General features: G+C 39.1%; 1 protein-coding gene across 1 annotated transcript in view; it reads left to right on the plus strand.

Annotated features, from left to right (window-relative positions):
* The window catches only part of CATSPERB (cation channel sperm associated auxiliary subunit beta), a 135,234-nt gene that overhangs the window by 33,415 nt on the left and 88,388 nt on the right, over positions 1-13,431 (plus strand). Inside the window, exons 7-9 of the mRNA XM_007180882.2 lie at positions 6,779-6,928; positions 12,857-12,952; positions 13,092-13,210. Of these exons, the coding sequence (XP_007180944.1) occupies positions 6,779-6,928; positions 12,857-12,952; positions 13,092-13,210 (365 nt within the window). The remainder of the gene's footprint in view (positions 1-6,778; positions 6,929-12,856; positions 12,953-13,091; positions 13,211-13,431) is intronic.

Raw genomic sequence — 13,431 nt, forward strand, 5'->3', positions numbered from 1 at the left:
CATTAAAAGGATCATACACCATGATCAAGTGGGGTGTATCCCAGGAATGCCAGGATTCTTCAAAATATGCAAATCAATCAATGTGATAAACCATATTAACAAACTGAAGGATAAAAACCATATGACCATCTCAATAGGTGCAGAAAAAGCTTTTGACAAAATTCAACACCCAGTTATGATAAAAGCCCTCCAGAAAGTAGGCATAGAGGCAACTTATCTCAACATAATAAAGGCCATATATGACAAACCCACAGCCAACATTGTTCTCAATGGTGAACAACTGAAACCATTTCCACTAAGATCAGGAACAAGGGCTTCCCTGGTGGCGCAGTGGTTGAGAATCTGCCTGCTAATGCAGGGGACACGGGTTCGAGCCCTGGTCTGGGAAGATCCCACATGCCACGGAGCAGCTGGGCCCGTGAGCCACAATTGCTGAGCCTGCGCGTCTGGAGCCTGTGCCCCGCGACGGGAGGGGCCGCGATAGAGAAAGGCCCGCGCACCGCGATGAAGAGTGGCCCCTGCTTGCCGCAACTGGAGAAAGCCCTCGCACGAACCGAAGACCCAACACAGCCAAAAATAAATAAATAAATAAATAAAATCAAGTAAAAAAAAAAAAAAAAACTTTAAAAAAAAAAAAAACTTTAAAAAAAAAAAAAAAAAAGATCAGGAACAAGACAAGGTTGCCCACTCTCACCACTGTTATTCAATGTAGTTTTGGAAGTTTTAGCCACAGCAATCAGAGAAGAAAAAGAAATAGAAGGAATCCAGATCGGAAAAGAAGAACTGTCACTGTTTGCAGATGACATGATACTGTACATAGAGAATCCTAAAGATGCTACCAGAAAACTACTAGAGCTAATCAGTGATTTTCGTAGAGTAGCAGGATACAAAATTAATGCACAGAAATCTCTTGCATTCCTATACACTAATGATGAAAAATCTGAAAGAGAAATTAAGGAAGCACTCCCATTTACTACTGCAACAAAAAGAATAAAATATCTAGGAATAAACCTACCTAAGGAGACAAAAGAGCTGTATGCAAAAAACTATAAGACACTGATGAAAGAAATTAAAGCTGATACAAACAGATGGAGAGATATACCATGTTCTTGGATTGGAAGAATCAGCATTGTGAAAATGACTATACTACCCAAAGTAATCTACAGAGTCAATGCAATCCCTATCAAACTACCAATGGCATTTTTCACAGAACTAGAAAAAAAATTGCACAATTTGTATGGAAACACAAAAGACTCCGAATAGCAAAAGCAATCTTGAGAAAGAAAGATGGAGCTGGAGGATTCAGGCTCCCTGACTTCAGACTATACTACAAAGCTACAGTAATCAAGACAGTATGGTACTGGAATGAAACAGAAATATAGATCAATGGAACAGGATAGAAAGCCCAGAGATAAACCCATGCACCCATGGTCACCTTATTTTTGATAAAGGAGGCAAGAATATACAATGGAGAAAAGACAGCCTCTTCAATAAGTGGTGCTGGGAAAACTGGACAGCTACATGTAAAAGAATGAAATTAGAACACTCCCTAACACCATGCACAAAAATAAACTCAGAAATGGCTTAAAGACCTAAATGTAAGGCCAGACACTGTAAAACTCTTAGAGGAAAACATAGGCAGAACACTGTATGACATAAATCACAGCAAGATCCTTTTTGACCCACCTCCTAGAGAAATGGAAATAAAAACAAAAATAAACAAATGGACCTAATGAAACTTAAAATCTTTTGCACAACAAAGGAAACCATAAACAAGATGAAAAGACAATCCTCAGATGGGGGAAAATATTTGCAAACAAAGTAATGACCGAAGTATACAAGCATCTCATGCAGCTCAATATTAAAAAAAAAAAAAACCCAATCCAAAAATGGGCAGAAGACCTAAATCGACATTTCTCCAAAGAAGATATACAGATTGCCAACAAACACATGAAAGGATTCTCAATATCACTAATCATTAGAGAAATGCAAATGAAAACTACAATGAGGTATCACCTCACGCCAGTCAGAATGGCCATCATCAAAAAATCTACAAACAATAAACGCTGGAGAGGGTGTGGAGAAAAGGGAACCCTCTTGCACTGTTGGCGGGAATGTAAATTGATACAGCCACTATGGAGAACAGTATGGAGGTTCCTTAAAAAACTAAACATAGAACTACCATATGACCCAGCAATCCCACTACTGGGTATATACCCTGAGAAAAACATAATTCAAAAAGAGTCATGTCCCACAATGTTCATTGCAGCTCTATTTACAATAGCCAGGACATGGAAGCAACCTAAGTGTCCATCAACAGATGAATGGATAAAGAAGATGTGGCACATATATACAATGGAATATTACTCAGCCATAAAAAGAAATGAAATTGAGTTATTTATAGTGAGGTGGTGGACCTAGAGTGTGTCATACAGAGTTAGGTAAGTCAAAAAGAGAAAATCAAATACCGTATGGTACCACATATATATGGAATCTAAAAAAAAAAAAAAAAAAAAAAAAATTGGTTCTGAAGAACCTAGGGGCAGGACAGGAATAAAGGCGCCAATGTAGAGAATGGACTTGAGGACATGGCGAGGGGGAAGGGTAACCTGGGATAAAGTGAGAAGAGTGTCATGGACATATATACACTACCAAATGTAAAATAGATAGCTAGTGGGAAGCAGCCACATTCACAGGGAGAACAGCTCGGTGTTTTCTGACCACCTAGAGAGGTGGGATGGGGAGTGTGGGAGGGAGATGCAAGAGGGAGGACATATTGGGATATATGTATATGTACAGCTGATTCTCTTTGTTATACAGCAGAAACTAACACACATTGTAAAGTAATCATACTCCAATAAAGATGTTTAAAAAAAATACTAATGGCATTTTTCACAGAAGTAGAACAAGTAATTTTAAAATATATATGGAAACACAAAAGACCCTGAATAGCCCAAACAATCTTTTATTTTTAAACATCTTTATTAGAGTATAATTGCTTTACAATGTTGTGTTAGTTTCTGCTGTATCACAAAGTGAATCAGCTATATGTATACATATTTCCGCATTAAAACAATCTTGAGAAGATGCTAGAGGTATCATGCTCCTTGATTTTAAATTGTTGTACTGTAAAGCTATAGTAACTAAAACTGTGGTACTGGCTTAAAAATCAGACACATAGATCAATGGAACAGAATCAAGAGTCCAGAAATGAATCCACACTTATGCATTCAGTGCATCTACCATACAAAAAAGGAGGCAAGAATGTATGGTGGGAGAGAAGACAGCTTCATCAATAATTAGTTTTGGGAAAATTGGAAAGCTACAGACAAAAGAATCAAACTGGACTAATTTCTCACACCTTATACAAAAATAACTGAAAATGGATTAAAGACTTAAATGTAAGACCTGAAACCATAAAACTCCTAGAGGAAAATGTAGGTAGTGCAGTCTTTGACATCACTTGTAGCAGTATTTTTTTGGATCTTTCTCCTCACACAAGGGAAACCAAAGCCAAAAACGAATGGGACTGCATCAGCTATTGTAAAAGGCTTTTGCACAGCGAAGGAAATTATCAACAAAACCAAAAGCCTACTGAATGGGAGAAGATATTTGCAAATGATATATCTGATAAGGCATTAACATCCAAAGTATACAGAGAACTCATACAACTCAACATAAAAAAATGAAAAACCTGATTTTAAAAATGGGCAGAAGAACTGAATAGACATTTTTCCAAAGAAGACATGCAGATGGCCAACAGGCACATGAAAAGATGCTCAACCTCACTGATCATCAGGGAAATGCAACTCAGAACTACAGTGAGCTCTCACCTCACACCTGTCAGAATGACTATTATTGTAGAGTCAAGACGTAACAAGTGTTGGCAAGGCTATGGAGAAAAGGGACCCTTGTGCACTGTTGGTGGGAATGTAAATCGGTGCAGCCACCGTGGAGAATGAATAATTCTTAAAGGTTGCAGCTGCAGAGAGGAGGCCAGTGTCGTTGGGGCACAGTAAATGACAGAGTGGTGTGGGGTGAGTGTAGAGAGACTGGCAGAGACCACAGTAAAGTGTGTGGATTTTATGCTAATTATCATGAAAAGCCACTGGAGTATTTTAAGCAGGAAAGTGATAATTTCCGACTTATGCTGTGTGAAAAAGATCACTTTGGCTGCTGTGTAGAGAACTGACTGTCGAGGAAGGAGGACAAGAATGGAATAAAGGAAATTGGTTGGCAGCTGTCACCACAGTCCACGCAGGAGATGGTCTGGGGTACTTGGGCTGTGGGACGAGCAGTGGAGATGGTGAGAAGTCAGAGTCTTCAGGATACAGTTTGGAAGTAGAGCTGATATGACCTCCGGGTGGACTGGGGATGAAGGACACAGATATTAAGGATGAATCCTAGATTTCTTACTTGAGCAATCAAGTGGATGGTGGTATCATTTTCTGAGATGCTGAAGACGTGAGGAGAAAACATTGGGAAGTGGCAATCAAACATTAAGGTTAGAGTTACAGTTGGGAATCTTTCTTCATTACCTAACTCAAATGAGATGTTGAAAAATATTGTCCCTACTTCCTCATCTCTGATCCGGAGTCCAGACTACTCCACTAAAATTGCTCTTAATCACAATCACCAGTCACTTTCACATTGGTCACTTTTCCATCTCCTTTCTACCTTCTCAGCAGTCAAGACTTTTGATCACTCCCTCATTCTTAAAACGTTTAAAATAGACCACATGGGTAAAGAGGCATTTTCAATTCAGTGCAATCATGTCCCAGATACAAGCTCAAATCTCCCTGTCCTCTAAGATCTGGTCATTAATTGTACACATATGCTATACCCTGGAAAGTCAACTGCCTTACCCCAGATTTCTTTGAATTTCAGAGTGAATTAGTTTGGTTATAAATTGTGTCTCTTCTTCTTCTTGGCTGTCGCCGTGCTACACTATGTCAACCCAGATGGAAACTTAGCTCCTTTTCTTGCTTTGCACAAAATGAAGCATATATCACCTAAAGTCTTTGGTTTTGTAGCAGATTTTATTGAAAGTTTGATGAGGAGATGGAGGAGATTCACGATGCAGAAATGTAAACAGCTACAGAGTGATTGTATCTCTATTCTTAAAAGTGCTTTGACTGTTTTTGAAATTCTGACAGCAGTAATCTGTCAAACTGTCCTGGCTTACTTTTTGTGTTCTCTTTTCTCATTTTTTCAGAAAAAAAAAAATCCTCCCATTTCTCATGCTTTAAAATTTGACTTTATCCAGCTCCAACCCTTTGTATATCTAAGAGTAGATTGCTGCATTGAAGGGTTGGAGCTGTCCTACCTCTGATTAGTTTTTCCTGTTTGTCCCTCCCTAACTCCTTTGTATCTTCCAGAAATCCTTCTAAGTGTCTTGGCCACTGATGATAACTTTCCCTGTTCCCTATTGCTTTTCTAGATTTATTCTTATTTATATGTATATCTCCTGCTCTCTATGGGATTGGGAAAGTGAACAGAAAGTAAATGTGTGGCCTCTCAAAGCAGAAGTTATTCTCTGTGCTATAAATGTGCAAACCCTGTGATCCAGCAACTCCATTTCTAGGGATAGATCCTGTGGCCAATTGTATTTTCCAAAGATGTTCAAAGCAGTATCTCCCACCTCACCTGCTCTTCTGCAGTATGACCTTGCCAGGCCCCCTTCAAGGAAATTAGACTTCATTCCTCCTACTCTGGAAAATAAGAATCAACAACCTATTTTTAACTGATGAAAAGTGAGGTAATACACCCATTTTTTAAAACAATGGAACAGTTCCTTTACATGGTGCCTTTAAAACCCATAAAAGAAAGCAGTTATGAATTGTCAGAGAAATGCAAATCAAAACTACAATGAGGTGTCACCTCACGTGGGTCAGAATGGCCATCATTAAAAAGTCTATGAATAACAAATGCTGGTGAGGGTGTGGAGAAAAGGGAACCCTCCTACACTGTTGGTGGGAATGTAAGTTTGTGCAGCCACTGTGGAAAACAGTATGGGAGTTCCTCAGAAAACTAAAAATAGAATTACCATATGATTCAGCAGTCCCACTCCTGGGCATATATCCAGACAAAACCATAATTCAAAAAGGTACACACACCCCTGTGTTCATAGCAACATTATTCACAATAGTCAAGACATGGAAACAACCTAAATATCCATTGACAGATATACAGATAAAGAAGATGTGGTACATATATACAATGGAATATCACTCAGCCATAAAAAAGAACGAAATAATGCCATTTACAGCAACATGGATGCAACTAGAGATTATCGTACTAAGTGAAGTAAGTCCGACAGAGAAAGACAAATATCATATGATATCACTTATATGTGGAACCTAAAGTATGACACAAATGAACCTATCTAAGAAACGGAATCATGGACATAGAGAATAGACTTCTGGTTGCCAAGGGGGAGGAGGGTGGGAGAGGGACGGATTGGGAGTTTGGGATTAGCAGATGCAAACTGATATATCTAGAATGGATAAACAACAAGGTCCTACTGTATAGCACAGAGAACTATATTCAATAGCCTGTGATAAACCATAATGGAAAAGAATATGAAAAAGTATGTATATGTATAACTTAGTCACTTTGCTGTACAGCAGTAATTAACACAACATTGTAAATCAACTATATTTCAATTTATAAAAATTAAAAAAGAAACTTTTTAAAGACAAAAACAAAAAAGAAAACAGTAATGTTCTATTTTCAAGAGTGCTGCCACAACTTAAACACCAAAACTTGATTTCCACAGAACCTATTCTTCAGTGGAAACTTGGGACTGTAATGACAAAAAACGACATCGGTAAATTATATCCACATGTGGTAGATCTCAAAACGACAAAGTGCCCATGTGCTAATGATGTAGTGTTACTTGGCTTCATTATGAACACAACACTTGATGGTAAGTTTGCGGCTTTATTCAAATTTGGAGGTGGTGTTTTGTATTTTATTACAGTGATGTTTAACTGGCAGTACAAGTTAAACACATAGGCATAATGGAGTGAAAATGTCTCCTAAAAACACCTAAGAACTTACTCTTCATCACTTTCCCTTGTCTACTTGCTAGTGTGATAAACTTTTTTCTCTGTGACTTTTGGCATGTTACTAGTGACTTTAGTGTCTCTCCAAATTTCCTTGATACTCTGCCCTCTGTTAATATGTTCCTCCCTCCCAGAGATTATTCATTGCATTTCTAATCCATCTTCTATGCCTGCCATATGTGAATAGGTAAAGTTGTTCTAAGGTATCACATTATTTTATTTGTTACACATGTGTTTTTCAGTTACTGTTGTAATATTTAATAGCATCCTTACACATTTCGATTACTAATCATCTTGTTCTAGTTTGTTTTTCTTAGGTCACTGATGACCTCCTAGTCCCCAAATCTAATAAATATGAGAGAAAAAAAGAATTAAAAGATAAGAAACAAAATTTTATTACTCGTAGATTATATGTGTATCTATATAAAAATCCAAAAGAATCAACAGACAAACTATCGGAACAAATATGGGAGTGCTATGGAATTGAGGAACATATTAACAATATATAAAAACCACTCCACCAAAGACTAATTAAAGATTATAATTTTTAAAATCCTATTCAGAAAGTAATAAACCCCAATAGGGACCTAGAAATAAACAAAAAACGACTTGCAAGGCCTGTTGTATAGAAATTATAAAACTTTAATGAAGGCTATAAAAAAAGGACTAAAAAAGATATTTTATGTTCATGAACAGGAACTTCTGGTATTGTAAAGATGTTAATTCTCTCCAAGTTTATCAATCAGTTTGATGCAAGCCCAAGAAAAATTACAGCAGTATTTTGTGTGTGTGGAAATTGATAAGCCAATCCCAAAATTCAGGTGGGAGAATAAAGCAACATGAATAACAAACATAATTTTAAAGAAGAATAAAAAGCACAATAGGTTGCCTACCATGACTTATTATAAAGTAATAGATTCAAGCAGTATGCACTTGTATAGGAATAGACAGATAGCCTTGCCCCAGATTTCTTTGAATTCCTAATGTCTTGCAGTCTTTTAGATACCTCTAGCTTGGAGTGCCTGCTTGTGCTGAATTAGTTTAGAGAACCTGTGTCTCTTTTTCCTCTCTCTCAACCAGATGGAAACTCCTTTTCTACCTTTGTTCCACGGATGCCAGGCTAGGGCCCCCTCCTCCTCTCTGTCCAAACCTGCCTTACTTTTGTGAGTCACAGGAAAAGAGCCAGTCTCTGCATCCTGCCACACCCCTGAGAGTCATAGGAGAGACGGGGCAGTCTCGACTCCTTGGGGTCTCACTCACCCGATCACTTCAACGTCTCAAGAAAAGAAACAGTTTGGAAACCTGTTTTTAGATGAAACCACCTTTTCCCCAGCTGGCCCCCACTGTGCTGAAGCAGAAAATAAGTTCCCACAGTATCAAGCTTAACTAGCAGTTTCTTTGTGAGGCCCTGGTTTGTCCACCCACCGGGTTTCATCCCACATGGAGTTAATGGTGGGAACAGGTATCCAGGAGCCCCATGTGTTCCAGTTTCGACTTATTACCCACCTTTCTCCTCTATGACACTCCTAACGCCATCATGCCTCTCACCCCAGTTCTATGTCACCACCAGAAACCTAAGCCTCCAGGTCACTTATGGTTACTCTATCCCACATACTCTTCTGGACTTCCTTTAAATTCACCCAAACTTCTGTCCCTCTCCATCTACCCAAATCCATTCATTGGAATTTGTGGTCTGTCATCAGCAAATTCTCCTGTACTACTAATCTTTTCTCAGAATGGTCCCTTAACTTTCTTGCTGTAAAGAGTAATCTGGCCACTCCCAGTTAACATTCTTTCCCCTGCGGCCCTCTCACATGTCACATGCCTGAGTCTCAAGGGTCGTTGTCTTTGTTCCTTAAGGACTACTTATTAATAATTACTCCTGTCTTCTCATTCAGAATGCCCAGTTCCTTTGAACTCAGACTTTACTCCCTCTAACTCTTCTTGGTTGGCAGACTATGATGACCTTCCCATCACTCACACTCATTGATGAGTTTAGCGTCTGGACCCCTGCCTTCCTCTCCACCTTATTTTTGTCACTATGTTTGGGGATTTCACCACCCATATGGACCCATGCTTTCAAGGCCTCCTCTCCTCCAATGATCTTTCCTGCATCTTACTTCTGTGGTCATTTTCTTGACCTTGTTGTCTCTGATGTTGTTACTGTCTCCAAAATCTCCACTACAACCATCTCACACTCTGCCCACTACCTTCTATTCTTTCAGTCTACCCTAGTACTCACACTCTGACATTTCTTTGATTTCATGGAGACTTCAATATGTTGTTTCTACCACTTTTTTCACTCCTCAACGTCCTTAACTTTTTCACCATAATTTTCATAGTCTCTCCTTATAAATACTTCTGTAACTTCTTTGCCCTTCTCTTTCTTCCTTTCCTGCACAATCCCAACTCTCCTTAAAACCACCTCTATGCCACTGGAATAGCAGAATATTACTAGAAAAAAGTTGCACACCAGTCTCACTTTAAAATTCCACCAAGTGGTCTCACTATAAATTCATGATCACAAGTCCCAAGTGGGTACTCAGCACTGCCCAGAAATCCTATCTCTCTTCTCTGGTATGTTTATTTTCCCACTCTGCAAAATGACCTTGTCACACCTCTTCCCACTCCTCAAACACTCTACCTCACCTCCTTTCCTTCTCCGGTCTCAGCTGTGCCTTTAATACTTGATGTAGAAGACTAAGACTGATCGCAAGGCACTCCATCATCGCTCCTGTGCGTGTCTGCCACCCTACTTGCCTTTGTACTTGCGTGCTTTGCCTTCTTGCCTGTTGCATCATGAGAAGTGTCTCTGCTGCTACCAGAGGCCACCCCTCACCCCTCATGTCCTGCATCCCATTCTCCCCCATCATCTGGAGAACCTTGCTCCTGCATCTGTCCCGCAGTTCTCACCTTTCTCTCCTGTATCATCATGCTTTCCCTCTTTACTGGATTAGATGCATTAGCATACAAACATACCCTAAAATCCCCCATCTTAACCAAAATCTTCATTTATCTCACTTTACCACTATCCCTCATCCCTCTGTTCTGCTTCAGACAAAATGTATGGGAAGAACTTATTGTAGTTGGTGCTACATTTTCCACCTCCCATTTTATCTTCATTTCACTGCATATCGGATTGTTGCCATCACTGTTCTGAAACAGTTCTTCCCAAGATCACCCATGATCTCCATGTAGCTGATTCCAACAGCCAATTCTTTATCGTCATTCTACTTTCCCTCCCAGCAGAATTTGACACAGTTAACCACTTTATTTCTCCTCAAAACACTTTATTCTCTTGGGTTCTTGACACCACCTTCAGTTACATTTATCTTACCTCATTGATCACTCCTTAGTTTTCTAAGCCTGCTCTTTTGTTGTGACCCCTAAAGTGTCGATGAAATGGGGCTTTGTCCTCGACTCTCCTTCCTTATGTAACCAGATTCTCTCTGGGAAACTTAATCCAGTCCTCTGGTAATAATGCCACCTTCAGGCTAATGATCCCTGAATTTGTATTTCTGGTGCTGACTGCTTCCTTGAAACTAAATTCCTATATTCAGTTGTCTGTTTTACAATTCCTCTTGATGTCTAAGGAGCATCTCAGCTATAACAAGTCTAAGCCAGAACTCTTGATTCATCTCCCTCTAAAACTGTTCTCCTCTAGTATTCTTCATCCCAATTCATATCCAATTACTGAAAACTAAAATCTAGCGTACACTCTTGACTGTTCTTACTCTGATGGCATTCCAGGACGATGCCACATCCAGTGTCTATCCTCAGTGTGGCCACTTCTCTCCTCTGCTAAAATCTTTGTCAAGTCAGCATTGGTTTTCCACGAGACTAATTCACAGCCTCTTAAGTGGTCTCCGTGTTTCTAAACCCGGTACAACTCACCCTCCATACAGCCACCACAGTGATCTCAAGTGTAAAACAAATCACATCATTTTCCTGCTTCAGACATTCCAGTGGCTTCCCTTTGCCCATTAGAATAAAATCCAAAATCTTTGCAGTGGTCTACATCAGCTTCTGTAACCCTGGGATGCAATTGTGGCCAGTGTGTCATAGAGAGTGGCCTATAACTTAATTTCAGGCTAAAATATCAACCAGAATAAAGCATTTATTTTACTGCTTACTTCTCCATTAAATATTTCTAGACTTTGCAGGAGTCCGGTCATGTGATATGCTGGATACCTATAATCATCCCCACTTAGAATATAGTGTAGTGTTATCTGCAGGACTAGATTTCATGCTTAGAAAGGCACAAGCTTGTCTTTAGCTTCCCTCTTTCTGGAAAAAGTGGATGATGATAACATTTCCTTCTACATCTTTCCCTACACAGAAAAGAGCTGGGAGTTAAAACACACACTTCACAATACGAGTGATCCTACATTCTTCTTTTGGAAACAAAGCATGTGCCTTGGATTATCAGCTCTCTTCAGGCTCCCTCTACCCTCCACCACCCCCATAGTTATGCCTGTTGACTAGACTTCAGATTAATGTTCTGCATTTAAAACACAAAAGACTCAGGACTTCCCTGGCGGTCCAGTGGTTAAGACTCCGCGCTTCCACTGTAGGGAGCGTGGGTTGGATCCCTGGTGGGGGAACTAAGATCCCGCGTGCTGTGTGGGAGGCACAGCCAAATAAATAAATAAATAAAACCAAAGAACAAATATTAAAAAAATAAATAGATAAGAATTTAAAAAATAAATAAAACACAAAAGACTCTAAGCATTCCTAACTATGGCCAAGGAAAGGTGAGATCAAGGAGCAAAGCGCTTTCAGTATTTCCAACATGCTCAGTCTCCTTTTAATAAGTTCTCATAAGTTTTAATAGGTTTAATATTCTCATATTAACAGTTTTTTTTTCTATTTTTAAAATCACAAATATTAAAGTAAATCACTTTATAAGTAAATCAAACATACTTTCTTCCCTCTTGGGGTTCACATTTTAATTTTCTTCTTTGGAGTTTTTGTACTGTTGACTATAATTGTATTCTTGAAATAGGAACATATTTTTGCTTAGAAGGATATTTCAGGGAGGAAAAGCTCTTCCTGTACCCTCTTAGGTTATGATTGGGGGCCTACAAATTAACAAAGACATTAACAGGAGAAAAGACATGCAGTTTTTATTAATATTTATATTCACGAGAGTTCACTGAAAAGAAATTCAAAGAAGTGGTTAAACTTGGGGGCTTATATACCATCTTAACAAAGGAAAGGGGTCTAGGCCTCAAGGGACAAGAAATTGTGGAGAAGTGACAAGGAAATATGTGGGTGGACTAATGGGAGATAAGAGTTATTTTAGTAAAGTCTGTTTATGCAAACTCATCTTGGTGTCAACTCCCTGTATCTGGTGATAAGATTGCTCTCTCTTCTCCTCCTGATACAGAGTGAGGTGGTTAGAAAATGCCCTGCTTTTAGGCAGGCAAGGGGAGGCACAGAACTCTTCCTGCATCAGTTGATTCTCAGTTGCCTCCAGCTCAAAATAATCTTTATGCCAAAGTGCCATATTCTGGGGGTGGCATATTCTGATCCCCTTCAATACAAAACAAAATCCTTGATAATTAGATGGTTGGCTAAACTCCTGTGGTGTAACCCAAGTTACTTTATCTTCCAGTGGTGGGGGAAGTGAGATTCAAACTGAGGGAGGGGAGTTGAGGCAGAGGTGGAGAGTGGGCTGGAAGGTGGGGCAGATGCAGGCTCTGCCCACTAAAGACCTAGCACCTTAGGAGTTGGTTACTCACTTTGCGAAGTTGTGTTGCCTTAATTTCCCTTTTCTCTCATGGTAGGTGTTTACATAGGCCTCAGCTTTTCTGGATTTTGGAATTATGATGATACCACGTGGTATAACCTGACAGACATGGTCTATTCCCAAGTTGGAGAAGGTAATTCCTCTAACAGTGCCTTCATCTTCAGCATTTCCTTTACATCAACACTTGATGGATATTTATGAAATGTCTTTGCTTTGCTGAGGACGTCACTTTTTCCTTACTTTTTAACCCATGGTATGATTTCTTCCTTTAGAACACACAGAGCTTTCCATGGTGGATATGGTTTTAACAAATCATTTTTTAGTTATCCTCACCTCTTTGGGTCTTTTTATAAGTGGAGATCTTCGCTATCCATCCTCCTCTGTCTTAATGGTAGGTGAATTGCTCTGTAACTAATAATTAACCTTAAATATCTTCTGTGACATAAAGTAGAAATAGTGGATACTTGAGTTATGTGTGGTGTATCTTAGAACTAAAATGCTTCTTCCTTTTAAAAAATGTAAAAGCGTAATATAGTGACTTTTTCCTTTGCCTTATAGTGTTGAATATATCATTTGGAAATGGTGCTAGCTTTATTGCTATACAAATTTATG

The sequence above is a fragment of the Balaenoptera acutorostrata genome, chromosome 3 (genome assembly GCF_949987535.1).
Source record: "Balaenoptera acutorostrata chromosome 3, mBalAcu1.1, whole genome shotgun sequence".
Taxonomy (NCBI): Eukaryota; Metazoa; Chordata; class Mammalia; order Artiodactyla; family Balaenopteridae; genus Balaenoptera; species Balaenoptera acutorostrata.